This window comes from Canis lupus, chromosome 6 (assembly GCF_003254725.2).
Source record: "Canis lupus dingo isolate Sandy chromosome 6, ASM325472v2, whole genome shotgun sequence".
NCBI lineage: Eukaryota > Metazoa > Chordata > Mammalia > Carnivora > Canidae > Canis > Canis lupus.
The window spans coordinates 22,986,758-23,000,000 of NC_064248.1; the positions used below are offsets into that span (position 1 = coordinate 22,986,758).

The 13,243-nt window shown below is 45.4% G+C and overlaps 1 protein-coding gene across 3 annotated transcripts in view; it reads right to left on the bottom strand.

Moving 5' to 3' along the window:
* Nucleotides 1-13,243, bottom strand: part of OTOA (otoancorin) — a 68,439-nt gene that overhangs the window by 16,786 nt on the left and 38,410 nt on the right. For all 3 annotated transcript variants that reach the window (XM_025416193.3, XM_035717518.2, XM_035717519.2), the window contains 5 exons: nucleotides 11,354-11,427; nucleotides 8,642-8,777; nucleotides 7,446-7,636; nucleotides 5,806-5,899; nucleotides 2,375-2,504 (listed from right to left, as the gene is read on the bottom strand). In XM_025416193.3, coding sequence (XP_025271978.3) covers nucleotides 2,375-2,504; nucleotides 5,806-5,899; nucleotides 7,446-7,636; nucleotides 8,642-8,777; nucleotides 11,354-11,427 — 625 coding nt within the window. The remainder of the gene's footprint in view (nucleotides 1-2,374; nucleotides 2,505-5,805; nucleotides 5,900-7,445; nucleotides 7,637-8,641; nucleotides 8,778-11,353; nucleotides 11,428-13,243) is intronic.

A 13,243-nucleotide genomic window follows, 5' to 3' on the forward strand; every position in this document is an offset into this window, starting at 1 on the left:
CGGTTGGTTAAGCATCTGCCTTCGGTTCAGGTTATAATCCTGGGGTCCTGGACTGGAGCCCCAAGTGGGGCTCCCTGCTCAGCAGGGAGCCTGCTTCTCCCTCTCCCTCTGCCCCTTGCCCACACCCCCACCCTTCTTGTGTGTGTACAAGTGCATGCAAGCACGTGCACACTCTCTCAAATCACTAAATAAAATCTTTAAGTGTGGGAAGGGGGAATAGTTTCCCATCATGGAGGTTATGGCCTTCCCACTTCCTGAGAAAGAGGAGAAAGGGGCCTGTTGTACTTTCCTTTGCAACAGAAGAAATCCATCCATTTCAGTCTTTGACTAAGTTGAATCTCACCTGGTCAAACCAGTTAACATCATCAACACACATATGAGCTATTTCTCCCTGACATGCCCCACCTGGGAGAAGGCTCCTTGTCTTCAGAGCAATCCTGGCTTTCCGGTCTTAGCAGCTGCCCACCTGAGGCACACAGACTCACCAGCACCACCTGGGCGGCAGTAGATCCAAGCCCTGTGGCCACTCCCTTCTCATTGCCTCTCAACGGCAACTCACTAGACTCCAGTCAAGAGGCGAAAGCAGACCAGATCAGGGTTGCCATGTGCAGTCCTCAAGCATCTTTACCACAAAAGACATATCCTTCCTAGACCCCCCCCCCCATTCCACTCCACTTTCCATGACAACAGCATCCAATGATAGTAAAAATTAGAGAGCAAGAAAATGGTTAAACAGTGCAGCAGGGACTTGGTCTTATCACTGGTATAGTCCCTGCCCAGCACATAGTAGGTGTTTGTTGCAGGTATTTGTTGAATGAATCAACACACACACACAAATTAACTAAAACAAAACCAATAGTAATTCTGCTAATCCATTAATTACTACAAGCACAGCAGTAATGAATACCCAGAGCCATGAAAGAAAAGTCCAATGATGCACTCATAACCGAGCATCCTCTCCAGAGTGTGGCAAGTCTTACTCTCGCATACCCACATGCACAGGGTAGGAGCGCTGGCACGTGACAAGTGCACTGCTGCGTTGTGAGGGCAAGAGGAGCTGTATCACCAGCTCTGGGTACAAATCCAAGGGCTGCCACTGCTCACTCTGTAACTTTGGCCAAGTCTCTTAATCTGTCTCTAAACTTCAGTTTCCCTCATCAAGACAATGGGAGAAGCACAGCACCCACATCACAGGACAGAGATGAGGATGAGACAGTGCATGAAAAGAGGACCACCCAAGAGAAACCTAAATCAGATCATGACACTTCTTTGCTTGCCAACTCCATAAGACCCCAACCCAAAGACAAAGTGCTTAGGGTTTCCTTTATAAGGGCCCCCCGTGGCTTTTTCTCTCATGCACTCCAGCCACACTGGCCTCTCATTTTCCATTCCTTTTCTGCTCCTCTTACACTTCCACTTGCCTGGAAGACTCCAACGCCACCCGTCCACACAGTCCATGCCCACACTCCCTGGGTCTTTCCTGAAATGTCATCTTCTCAGTGAAACTACCTCCACGGTTCTCTTTTCAAATTATAATCCCCCACACCCCACACTCCCTGACCCCTTCTTTCCCTTCCTTTATCTTCCTTCTTGGCACTGAATCATCACAAAAATACAAAGTCTTTTACTTACTGTATGTGATTTATTGTCTGGCACCCACCCCTACAGCCCAGCCCCTTGAACGTAAACTCTGTGAGGACAGGGATTTTTGTGTTTTGTTCATATAGTCAGTGCTCAATAATTATTTGCTGCAGGAAAGAAAGCAAGCACTGATTGCCAGCTATTATTATTACAATTATTAAGGAGTCTGATTAACTTTGTTGCCTCCTGCTTGCTACAAGTGGTGCACAAAAAATCATAAAAATATCTAACACTTATGGAACAGGTTTCCTATATGCCCGGCACTGTTGTGAACAGGTTCTGATCCATTATAATCCTCATAATAACCTAATGAGGTAGGGACTTTCAACGTCCCCATCTTACAGAAGATGAATACAGAGGCACAGAGATGTTTAAGGGCTTACCCAAAGTCACACAGCCAGTAAGCAGCAGATCCAGGGTTCACACCATGCCAGCCTGGCCCCAGCACTGCAATGCACAGTCACTTAGCTCCTTACACCCTTTAAGAAAACCCTTTTGAAATTTGTTTGTTGCACATGTTCACCATTTAACTTCCTGGCCTGGGTAAGGAGCACAAGACGTGATTCCAAATCACTTTACTAAAGGTATAATTCTTTGGCCTATGGCTTTTTGCCATTCTACTGCTGTGCAAACATTTCATCCAATGCCCTAGGCAAGGAGGCCTCCTGATGCCAGGAAATCAAGCCAAACACGGCTGCCATGGATCTGGCTCGGATACCCCAGAAACACTCACCAGGGCTGGGGTGAGAGCTTGGGTTCCTCTCACTGCTGTTCCAGACAGATTCAAAGACAGCCCAGAGGAATTCTGGCGGGGGCAAGGTCCCTGCTATCTTGAAAGATGTTTGCTGAAGGATCTCAGGAAACTGTGTGCAAGCAAGAAGAGGAAGGAGGAGGAAGAAATAATAAAGCACATTAAATGCAGATTTAAACTGTGATACTACTTACTCCCTTAGGGGCTGTTTTTTTCTATAATAGCTTCTTATATAAATTTATCCCCTAGCTCAACTAATTTGGTCTCTACAAAGAATCATCTAAAATAATACTTAACCCCATTAGCAATCCAATAAATGTTCAATAACACAAGTATATATTGTTTTTCACCCATCAGATTGCCAAAAATAAAAGAAAGTGATAACACCTAAAAATAAAATGATGATACTTAAGGGTGAGCAAAATTCATTAAACATGCACACTTGTTTTTCTATGGGACTGTTAAATGGTACACAACTATTGGAGTAACCTGATAAGATCTATAAAAAGCATAGGTTAGCCTACCCCGTTCTGGTCTGGTATTGTTTTTACATTTTTACTAAACTTTATATTTATCATAAAAAGAAGAAAGAGAGGGGAACGCCCGCATGGCTCGGTGGGTTGAGCGTTTGACTCTTGATTTTGGCTCAGGTCATGATCTCATGGTTGTGGGATCACAACAAGCTGGTTGTGCTCAGCTTGAGATTCTCTCTCCTGCTCCCTCTGCCCCTTCCCCTGCTTGTGCTCTCTCCCTCTCTCTCAAGTAAACAAATCAATCTTTCAAAAAGGGGGGGAGAAAGAGGATTATCTCTGAGTGGAGACTAGCAATGAGGGAGCTTCCAATTGTCCTGGAGAAGGTGCCATTTCTCATCTAGAACCAGTGCAATTTGTCAAGACCCAGAATATTACTGGTAGGCTTGACCATGAGTCCAGAGCATTTATCAAACTGTCTCACACAGCTATGAATCACTGTGCCCCACTCTCTCCACAGGTTATACAGCCCCTCTTTCTATTCTAACCTTCAGAAGTAGAGTCACACTCTAAACCATGAGTTCCTCATCCCCGCTGTGACAATCAACTGGGAAATCTCCTGACACCCAGGCCCCATCCCAGAGATTCAAAGACCATTGGCCTGGAGTGGGGGTCCTGTAGATGTCCATTTAGAATCTCTCCAGTGATTGTCATGTGCGGCTAAGGTCACAAACAACTCACAAGAGACATGGTTAACTTTTAGAAAGCAAAATGCACAGCAGAATAAATGGTATTTTCCATTTTGTATGTTTTAAGGGAAGAACATATGTAAGCAGGAGGAGGATTTTTTTCTGAAAGGATGCAAGAGAGTCTGGGAAGAGTGATCACCTCTGGGGAGACAGGCTGGAGACCTAAAAGTGGAGGGGTGGAGGGAAACTTTGTCTTCCTGTAGCTTCTGGTATAGTTGCAATGTCTTAGCCAGGAGCATGTATTATTTGTCTTATTAAATATTTCAGTCATTGAATAAAAAAGTAGAGAGAATAATAAAACACAACACTGATGTACCCACAACCTAATTTAAGAAATAAAACATCACAAATATAATTGATAGATCCTTGCCTGACTCGTTAGTCTCCTTCCTTCCCCAGAAATAACCATCACCCTGAATTTGGCATTAACCATTCTCATGCACTTCTTTTTTTTAGATTTTATTTATTCATGAGAGACAGAGAAAGAGAGAGAGGCAGAGACACAGGCAGAGGGAGAAGCAGGCTCCATGCAGGAAGCCCAACATGGGACTCAATCCTGGGACTCCAGGATCAGGCCCTGGGCTGAAGGCAGCGCTTACGCTGCTGAGCCACCCGGGCTGCCCTTCTCACGCACTTCTAGACTTGTCTTACATCTAGAACTGTTTCTGCATGTGCTTAAAATTAATGTAACTATTTTCATGGTGAAAAAAAAAAAAACAATCCACCACCACTCAAGCATTTTCAGAGTGAAAAAAAAAATTTAACTAGTATTTGTTTATTTATTTAGTATCCTACTGTATGTATTCTTTTGCAACTCATCTTTTTTAACCCTGCACTGTGTTTCTGAGATTTAATCATATTGCAATAAAACTTTTTCAATTTTGGGCAGCCCAGGTGGCTCAGCGGTCTAGCACCACCTTTGGCCCAGGGCGTGATCCTGGGGACCCGGGATTGAGTCCCATGTGAGGCTCCCTGAATGGACCCGGGATTGAGTCCCATGTCAGGCTCCCTGCATGGAGCCTACTTCTCCCTCTGCCTGTGCCTCTGCCTCTCTCTCTCTCTCTCTTTCTGTGTGTGTCTCTCATGATTAAATAAATAAAATCTTTTTTAAAAAAACTTTTTTCAATTTCAAAAGTTGATCTTTAGAAGATTGGATATGTGTATACATGTGCCTCTGCTACTTTTAACTACATGTCTGGACACCCCAGAAGATGATTTTACCATGCTTGGACACTGGAATGTGTGCTCTGCATCAACCTGGGTGACATCCCGTGCATTCAGGTCCTGCTGAGCACACATGACAATGTACATCTCACATGCACATATACAGGGGTGAGAGTGTGCAGATGGGCCTTGCGGTCAGTCTGAGTTTTGTCCAACAAATATTTACTCCTTCTCCACCCTTTGCTTCTGCATAAAGGAGACTACTTCCAGCCTCACTGAGTTTGAGCTTGGTCATGTGACTTGCTTTGGCCCAGTGAAAAGTCACAGTGCGCCATATCCCAGCGTACTTTAGTGCTCTCTTTTCTGGAGTCTCAGAGCTCCGTGGTAAGAAGAATAAGCTCCAGGTAGACTGAGCCCCAGAAGCTGATTCTGGAAGCAGAGCTGTCCCAGTGACCCACAGACTGGGCAGCAAGAAACTAATGCTCATTGTTGTATGTCAATGAGATTGTGTGGCTTCATTATACAAGAAAAAGATGAGAAATCTGTGCTCATTTGGCACAATTGTTGGCCTACACTGTCTAACTTTTGGAGAGTTGTTCCAGGCAAAGTGTGTTCCCAAAGGCAATGCTCCATGAGGATTTGGTTTTGGATTCAATGTGTTTGCACGTGGGATTGCACACACTGGACATACGTGTGTATGTGCATATGGCAGTGCTGAGTGTAAGCCCTTGAACAGGCTTGCATGTGGGAAGCACACATACAGCAGGGTGGTAGCTAACCTATAGTTCCCAGTCTGTGCACACCTGCCCAGAGTGCCATTTGAAAAGCCTAGAGTTAGTTTCGCTGCTGCCTCACTCCCTTGTCCCAAACCCTGGGCATCCTAGAGCAGAGCTGGAACATCTGAGCCCTCTGAAGCAGGGAGGAAGTTCCAAAAAGCAAATGGGCAGTAAACACCAATGGGATCTAACTGACCACACTTTCTCTCCCCTTCAAACTCCTTCAGTCTTCCCAGGGTAGAACACAGAGGTACCTTTGTGGCAACAGAGCTTAGTTCATCTCCTGAAAAAAGTACTAGAAAGGGTCCCAAGTCCTTCATCGTCTCAGCCGTCCAGTTCCGGGGGAGTCTATGAAGAGATGATAAGTGGTAAACTGAAACACCATGCTGTTGTCCTTGTCTCCCAGCATCCTTTTCTTGCAGGAGCAGACCAACTTCATACCTGGACAAGTCCCACTTCCCACAATCAGGACAGCAGGCACATGATGCAGGCTATCCCACGCAGGACACTAAGCCACCCTCGGGAATTTTGTTGGAATTACTAGAGAAACCCTCTTTTTCCTGATATCTCTAGCACTAAAGAGAATATAGGAAGTCATTCCCAACACCAAGTGGAGAGAATCGAGGCCACACCAATGAACATAGAGCTGAGAGACAGGAGGAGCATAGTCCCGACAACATCACCTGAGCCTCCAGACCCAGTCATGCCTGAAGTATATCCCTCGAGTTTTCTGTTACATTCTGTTTCTGAACTCAATAAATTACCATTTCTTTTTCTAGCTTGAATTGTTGAATTTCTGTCATATACATCACAGCCTTTCCTTCCTCTCTTCCCCTCCCATTACTGTCCCCATTCTATAGATGTAGAAATTAAAGTGCAAAACGATTAAGTAGCTTTTCCCAGGTCACACAGACAATACACAAAATTTTAACCCAAGGAGTTGGTCTCCTGAGTCCATGATCTTAAATTCTATATAAAAGGACAGTGCCGGGCAGCCCCGGTGGCTCAGCAGTTTAGCGCCGCCTTCAGCCCAGGGTGTGATCCTGGAGACACGGGATCAAGTCCCATGTCAGGCTTCCTGCATGGAGCCTGCTTCTCCCTCTGCCTGTGCCTCTGTCTCTCTCTCTCTTTCTCTCTCTCTCTCTCTGTGTGTGTGTGTCTTTCAAGATTAAATAAATAAAATCTTAAAAAAAAAAGGGATCCCTGGGTGGCGCAGCAGTTTGGCGCCTGCCTTTGGCCCAGGGCGTGATCCTGGAGACCCAGGATCGAATCCCACGTCGGGCTCCCGGTGCATGGAGCCTGTTTCTCCCTCTGCCTGTGTCTCTGCCTCTCTCTCTCTCTCTGTGACTATCATAAATAAATAAAAATTAAAAAAAAAAAAAAGGACAGGGCCTAAGCCACTGTAATTACTCCAGAAACATTTGCTGTTTAACTGCTGACTGACGGCTAGGCCCTCCCTACTCAAATGCCTACCCTAACTTCGGAAGATTCTACAAGAGAAAGAATAGTTGTGTCTGCCCCCCCACACCTAGAGCTCCCACAGACCCAGAGCTGACAGTACTTTGATTATTTGAAGTATTATTATTGTTGTTACTTCACAAGAATAAGGATGGCACCTCCTTGCATTTATAAAGTGCCATCTTTTCAAAACTCTTGCCCTAAATATCCCAAGAGGTACTGGTGACAACCATGTGAGGTCTGCGGAGCCACTACTGTTCTGATTTTACAGAGCATCTGAGGCCCAAAAAAGAAACATCTTATTTCTAAAATAAACATAAGCAGCTAACCTTACCCTAAGCTAGAGACTCTCTCTGTTTGGATGACAGGAGCACCAGGGTTTGGCACCCCTTGGCCAGCACTTTCCCCCCAGAGTAGAGCCCTGGCTCCTCCTCACCCGTACTGTTCCAGGAGCCTGAGCCTCACCGCAGCCTTCTGCTCAGGGCTGAGGCCTGGGCAGTCTCTGAGTCCGTGCAGGGCTGTGGCCCAGGCCCGGGCGGAGATCCCACTGTGGATAATGGCTGCGGGCAAGTGGCAGAGCAGTTTCCCCACGATGTCTACCGCAAACTCATCGGCAATGGAGTTGTTCTGAAACCAACAAGTGGAGCTGATGGGAAGATCGAGCAGGGTTCAAGATCCTGACCCCTCAACAACACATCCTGATCCCCAATCTTGTAAAGGTTCCAGGACCTGAATTCACCCACCATACCATGGACTAGTAGAGACAGCATGGGGTCTGATTTTACCCTAGGGATGCAGGCCTCGGCAGTCTAGAAGACCCCAGCAGGGAGCCGGTGTGGGCAGAGGAGTTGGCACATGGTGAACACTTAATAAATGAGGACTTATGTCATCAGTGGTGTCACTGCTCTGAGGATACCCCAGAGTTTAACAACCATGCTAATAATACTACAGCAAGAATAGAAACAGCACCTCAAAATTTGTATGGGACTTGAAAGCATTTAAAGCTCTTTCTCCAAATGACAAAAGTAGATAACATTTGAGTGTTTAATACACATCAGGCAGTGTTCTAAGAGCTTACAGGTCTTAATCTTCATCTTCAAAGTAATTGTAAGAGATAAGTACTAATATCACTCTCTTTTTAAAGATAAAGAAGCTGCCTGCTGGTGGCAAGGCTAGGATTCACACTCAGTCAGTCAGTCTGCCCTTTGGGCATTGGCCTTGAAGAACATATTGCCTATTTCATGCCCTCAATAACCCTGTGCTGAAAGTGCTCTTGCACCCATCTTAGGGATGAGAAGACTGAGACTCAGGGAGGGGAAGTGACTTGGGCTGAAGCCACACTGTCAGAGGCCAGCCTAGATGCCAGACTCTGTGTACTTTGATCTTCCTAGTCCCCAAGAGCAGCCTCCCGTCATTCAAATGCCAGGATGGCAGTCCTCAGAACCAATGGCCAACACTGTCCCACCCAAGGTCCCAGGGCCAGCTTTGAGACCCGCAAGTCAGGTTTCCGGCCATCGCCACAAGCTCAAGATCCCAGCCAGACTCCCTCCCCAAGGGCTCCCCAGGACGGCCACAGACACCCAGAGAGGAAGCTACATCAAAGAAAGTATCACCCAGGAAGAGTTTCCTTACCAGGCACTGCTGTACCTTCCTAAGGACCGAATTCTTTTTGTGGGAATCTAAAACCAAGGAGTCCAACTGATTCTTCCCCAGGCTGATCAGAAAGGGCACACACTGGGAGGCTGGGACAGAAGCCAGGTGGTGAGCCCTGGAGAGAGACAGGAAGAATGAGAGGAGGAGAACAGTGGCTGCTCTGCATATGCCCCTGACATCAGCCTCCACATGCCCAAGAGCTTATCCCAGGGCCGTTCTCTAAACGTTTGTTCTCTCCCCAGTGTTGCTGTGGCTCCCCTTGGGAGGGAGCAGGCCTCCCCCTCCCCGTATCACAACTCTCTTCTGTGAGTAGGAACACAGATTTCCCATCATGCCCCTCTTCTTCACCCCTGTAGCATTGATCAGAGATGGGGTCTCTATAAACATATGTTGACTGGGGTACTGGTTGAGGGGAGATGAAGAGAAAGAAAGAAAAAGCAGAAGTTAGAGATAAGAGAGAATAAAATAGAAAGTGAGAAAGAAAGATGAGGAGAGAACAGGAGAAAGAGAAATGACACCTGATTCTGGCATCTCCAGTCCAGAACCCGCCCCTAAACTCTTGGCCATGTATTCTTAACAGAGGAGATTAACTCCCTAGGGAGAAAATCTGTTCAGGTAGAGAGAGGGAACAAAAAGAAAAAAAAATCTTAGTTCCTACAATGATTTGTGACTCACTAAAGCTCAGCCATATTCAACAAAATCTTATTCCTGGTAAATTCTCTCACTCAGGAGAAATTAAATTGTTCCCTTTAGGGAGGCAATACTGAAACAAAGGTTGAGAAAGACTGCTCTAGACCCACATGGCCTGCTCATCATGACCACCAAACTGTTCCAAAACCACATTCTGCGTGTTCTCCCTCCTATACGCCATCCCGGGTGTCTTTTTCCCTTATCCCCAAATCTGTCGTTGCTACTAGCTTACTATTGCTCAAATCTGTTCTTGCTTCTCCATTCACGATACTGCTATCTGATTTATCACTCCATCCACTCAGCAAGTATCTGTGCATGCCAGGCACAGTACCGGGCACCAGCTACAGCCATGAACAGGACATGAGAGGCAGGTCCCTGCTCTCAGAATGCTTCCTTCTAGTAGGGTTAAGACAACAGAAATTGGTGAATAAAACAGGCCATTTCAGCCAGTGATAAATATAAGGAAGAAAACAAAATGGCTCTGCAATGGAGAACAATGGCGGGGACAGCTGGGAGCCTGTTCTAAGGCACAAGTATTTAAGCTGAGATGTGGATGAGTGGAAGGAGACAGCCATGCCAAGATCCAGGTTCTAGAAATAAGCTTCCATGTTCCCCTCCTTCCAGCCAGACCCCCTGCATTCCATGTGCTATGTGGACAGAGGTAATGATCTCTCTGAAACATAAATCTGAGGATCTGTGCCCAGAATACAGGTGAAACACCTCATGGTGTCACACAACCCTTCCCTGATTTGACTGTCCCTTACCTCTCTGGCCTTCTGGCTTCCAACTACCCTGCAGATACACACCATGCATTCCCCAGAGTGCTTTGCTTTCCTTGCCCACTACTGGACCAAACATCCCTTGTGCCCCTGCCTGGAGTGTCCATCCTGGACGCTGAAACCCCAGCTCATTCTCTGAGCTTTAGTTTAGCCTCCTCTGACTTTTCAATCTGAAGAAGATACAACCCCCACTGTGCCCTGCACCTGTCACCCTTTCCCATGGTAACAGCATCAGGCTTTCTTGGAGACTCACCCCCTTCACTTGAAGTCCTTGTGGTTTGGGTGGACTGCAATTCACTCTCAGCTCCAGGGGTACAATACCAAACTAAACCAGTCAGAGTTATCCATCCCCCACAACCCCAGGCAAACCCATGACTTACTGAGAAAGATGGGAAGAAAAGGTCTTTTAACCAGGAAGATATAACCTTGAATCGGCCAGAGACCACCACAAAGAAAGAAGTTGCCTGATGCAGAAGCCTACAGAGGAAAGCAGGGCTAAAGGACAGATGGCTGACCACTGAGCTCCTGGATCCAGCCATGTCTGAAATCTATTCCTGGACTTTCCAGTTACCTGAACCAAGATTGCCTTTTATTGCCTAAGCCAGTTTGAGTTAAGGCTCTATCACTTTTAACCAAATATCAACTTGACATTATAATTGGCTTCATACTTTTATATTCCCCCTCCCAGAGACTATAAGCTTTTATAAAGGGGAAAATAAGTTATCTTTGAGAACTAGTACGTGGTAAGCACTCAGTAAATATTTTTCGAATAAATGAAGACAGTTAACAGCAAGAGAAGGAAGAGGGAAATAAAGAGAAAAGGAATATCCAGACTGTGTTTGAAAAGCAGGGCTCCACCTCCCAGGCCTGAATGCTTACACATACCAGAAGTCCCCATGACTCACATCAGCCCTGATCACCCTGGAGCCAGGTGGGAGGCCACCCAAGATGGGACCTGCTTCACTAGCACTCACTCAGCCTTGGATTGCTTTGGCTTTGGTTTTTAAATAACAGGAAAAAAACAAAAAACAAAAAACAAGAAATTCTGCCTAAAATATCTATGTGGGACTCAGAATTTAAATCCAGGTTCACAAGGGCTTAATTCTGGAAGGCACTCTCCACTCTGTGTCTGGTTCCTCACTAAAACCTGGGGGTGAGATGACTTGGATGACTCCCACAAATCTCATTGTTGAGCCAGAGAGGAGAGCCAATGTTCACTTACGGGAGTGCAGCCAAGAGGAAAGGTGGCATAGATGATCTGGAGACCTCCCAGTATTTCCACGCCAAACAATTAACCTGAAAGATTAAAGCAGTTCTAGGAATTTAGTCCAATAATCATAAAAGCAAATATAGACTGTGTGTTCTGTGGGTCGGGGACTGTTCTAAGTGCTTTATATGTGTCTACTTATTAAATAATAGTAGGCACCACTTCTGTGTCCAGTTTATGGATGAGGCAATCACACTGAGGCAATCACAAGGTGAACACAAAAATTTAAGTCTGGATATGTTCACCTTGTTTTGTTTATAACTGCAAGAAAGTGAGATGTTAAATTAATTAAGCAAGGAGGCTGTTAGACTGAAGTGTCCCTAAATACGTGGCACCCTATGAAAGCACACCAAAATCTAAGTCTACAAATGCTTCAAGGTTATTAAATCAAAACACTGGCAACAACCAATCACCAAGAGCCAACTACGCTTTAAGCTATAACCAGCCAAATAATTCCTTTCTCTGCATCTGCACTTTCTCTATATAAGTCTTCCCGCCCCCCCACCCCCACTCCGCCAGAGCACTCCAAAACACTTCCTGTTTTCCTGTGCCCAATTCCAATCGCTTTTGTTAAAAGAATTCTTAAAATTTTTAATATGCTTAGGTTTACCTTTTTTTTTTTTTAAGGTTTTATCTATTTACTTGAGGGAGAGAGAAAGAGCACAAGCAGGGATGAGGGGGCACAGGAGATGGAGCAGCAGACTCCCCGCTGAATAGGGAGTTGGATGTGGGGGCTCAATTCCAGGACCTTGGGATCATGACCTGAGCTGAAGGCAGACCCCTAACCAACTAAGCCACCCAGGTGCCCCCTAGATTTACCTTTTAACAGAGATACAACTTTACTGTCCCTCAGTTTGGGATTGGTTAGGTAAGTTATGATACATCCACATAACTGAATGCTGTGCAACTATTTTGTTTCAATAAGGTAGATTTAGATCTATCAACATGGAACAATGGCTACACACACACACACACACACACACAGAGCTATATATATACATATAATATATATAACTATATGAGTTATACATATAACTTTATAACAGTTGTAACATTAAACAGAACAATGTATATAGTATGAACTCATTTGTATTTTTTAAATTACACATAAATACATTTTATATACACAAAAAAACCTCTCAAAGTTGATAGCAAACTTCTCCTTATGGTCAATCTTAAGAGGGACTCTCGGCGCACCTGGTTGGCTCAATTGGTAAAGCATCTACCTTCAGCTCAGGTCATGATCTCAGGGCCCTGGTATCAAGCCCTGACTCGGCTCCCCACTCAGCGAGTGTCTGCTTGTCCCTCTGCCCCTCCCCACTGCTTGTACACTCTCTCTTTCATTCTCTCAAATAAATAAATAAAATCTTTTTAAGAAAAGAAAGAGGAATTCTCAATCTCCACACCTTTGAGATTTTGGGTTGGACAACGCTTTGCTGCGGGGCAGTTCTCTGCATTGTAGGAAGTAAGCAGCATCCCTGGACTCTACTCCCTAGATGCCAGTAGCATCTCCCCCAAGGAGTGACAACCAAAAGTGTCTCCAGATAGGACCAAATAATACTCTAAGAATCACTGCTCCAGGGGAAATTTTACTCTTCATATATTGTTTTATGTTTTTATAATAATTATGTGTTTTCAGCAATAAGGTAAACAACAAAGGCAAATTTTCTAATTAACTGGTATTTGAAAGCTCTGAGAATTGAGGGAGTCTCCCTAAGGAGCTCTGTTGGAACAATCCTTCCTCCTTGCACACGGAGTTCTTCTTCAAAGCGGGTCTGACCTCCATCCATTGGATCAGTTTGATGAGCATAAAGGAGACAGCCATGCCAGGGTCCAGGTTTCCAA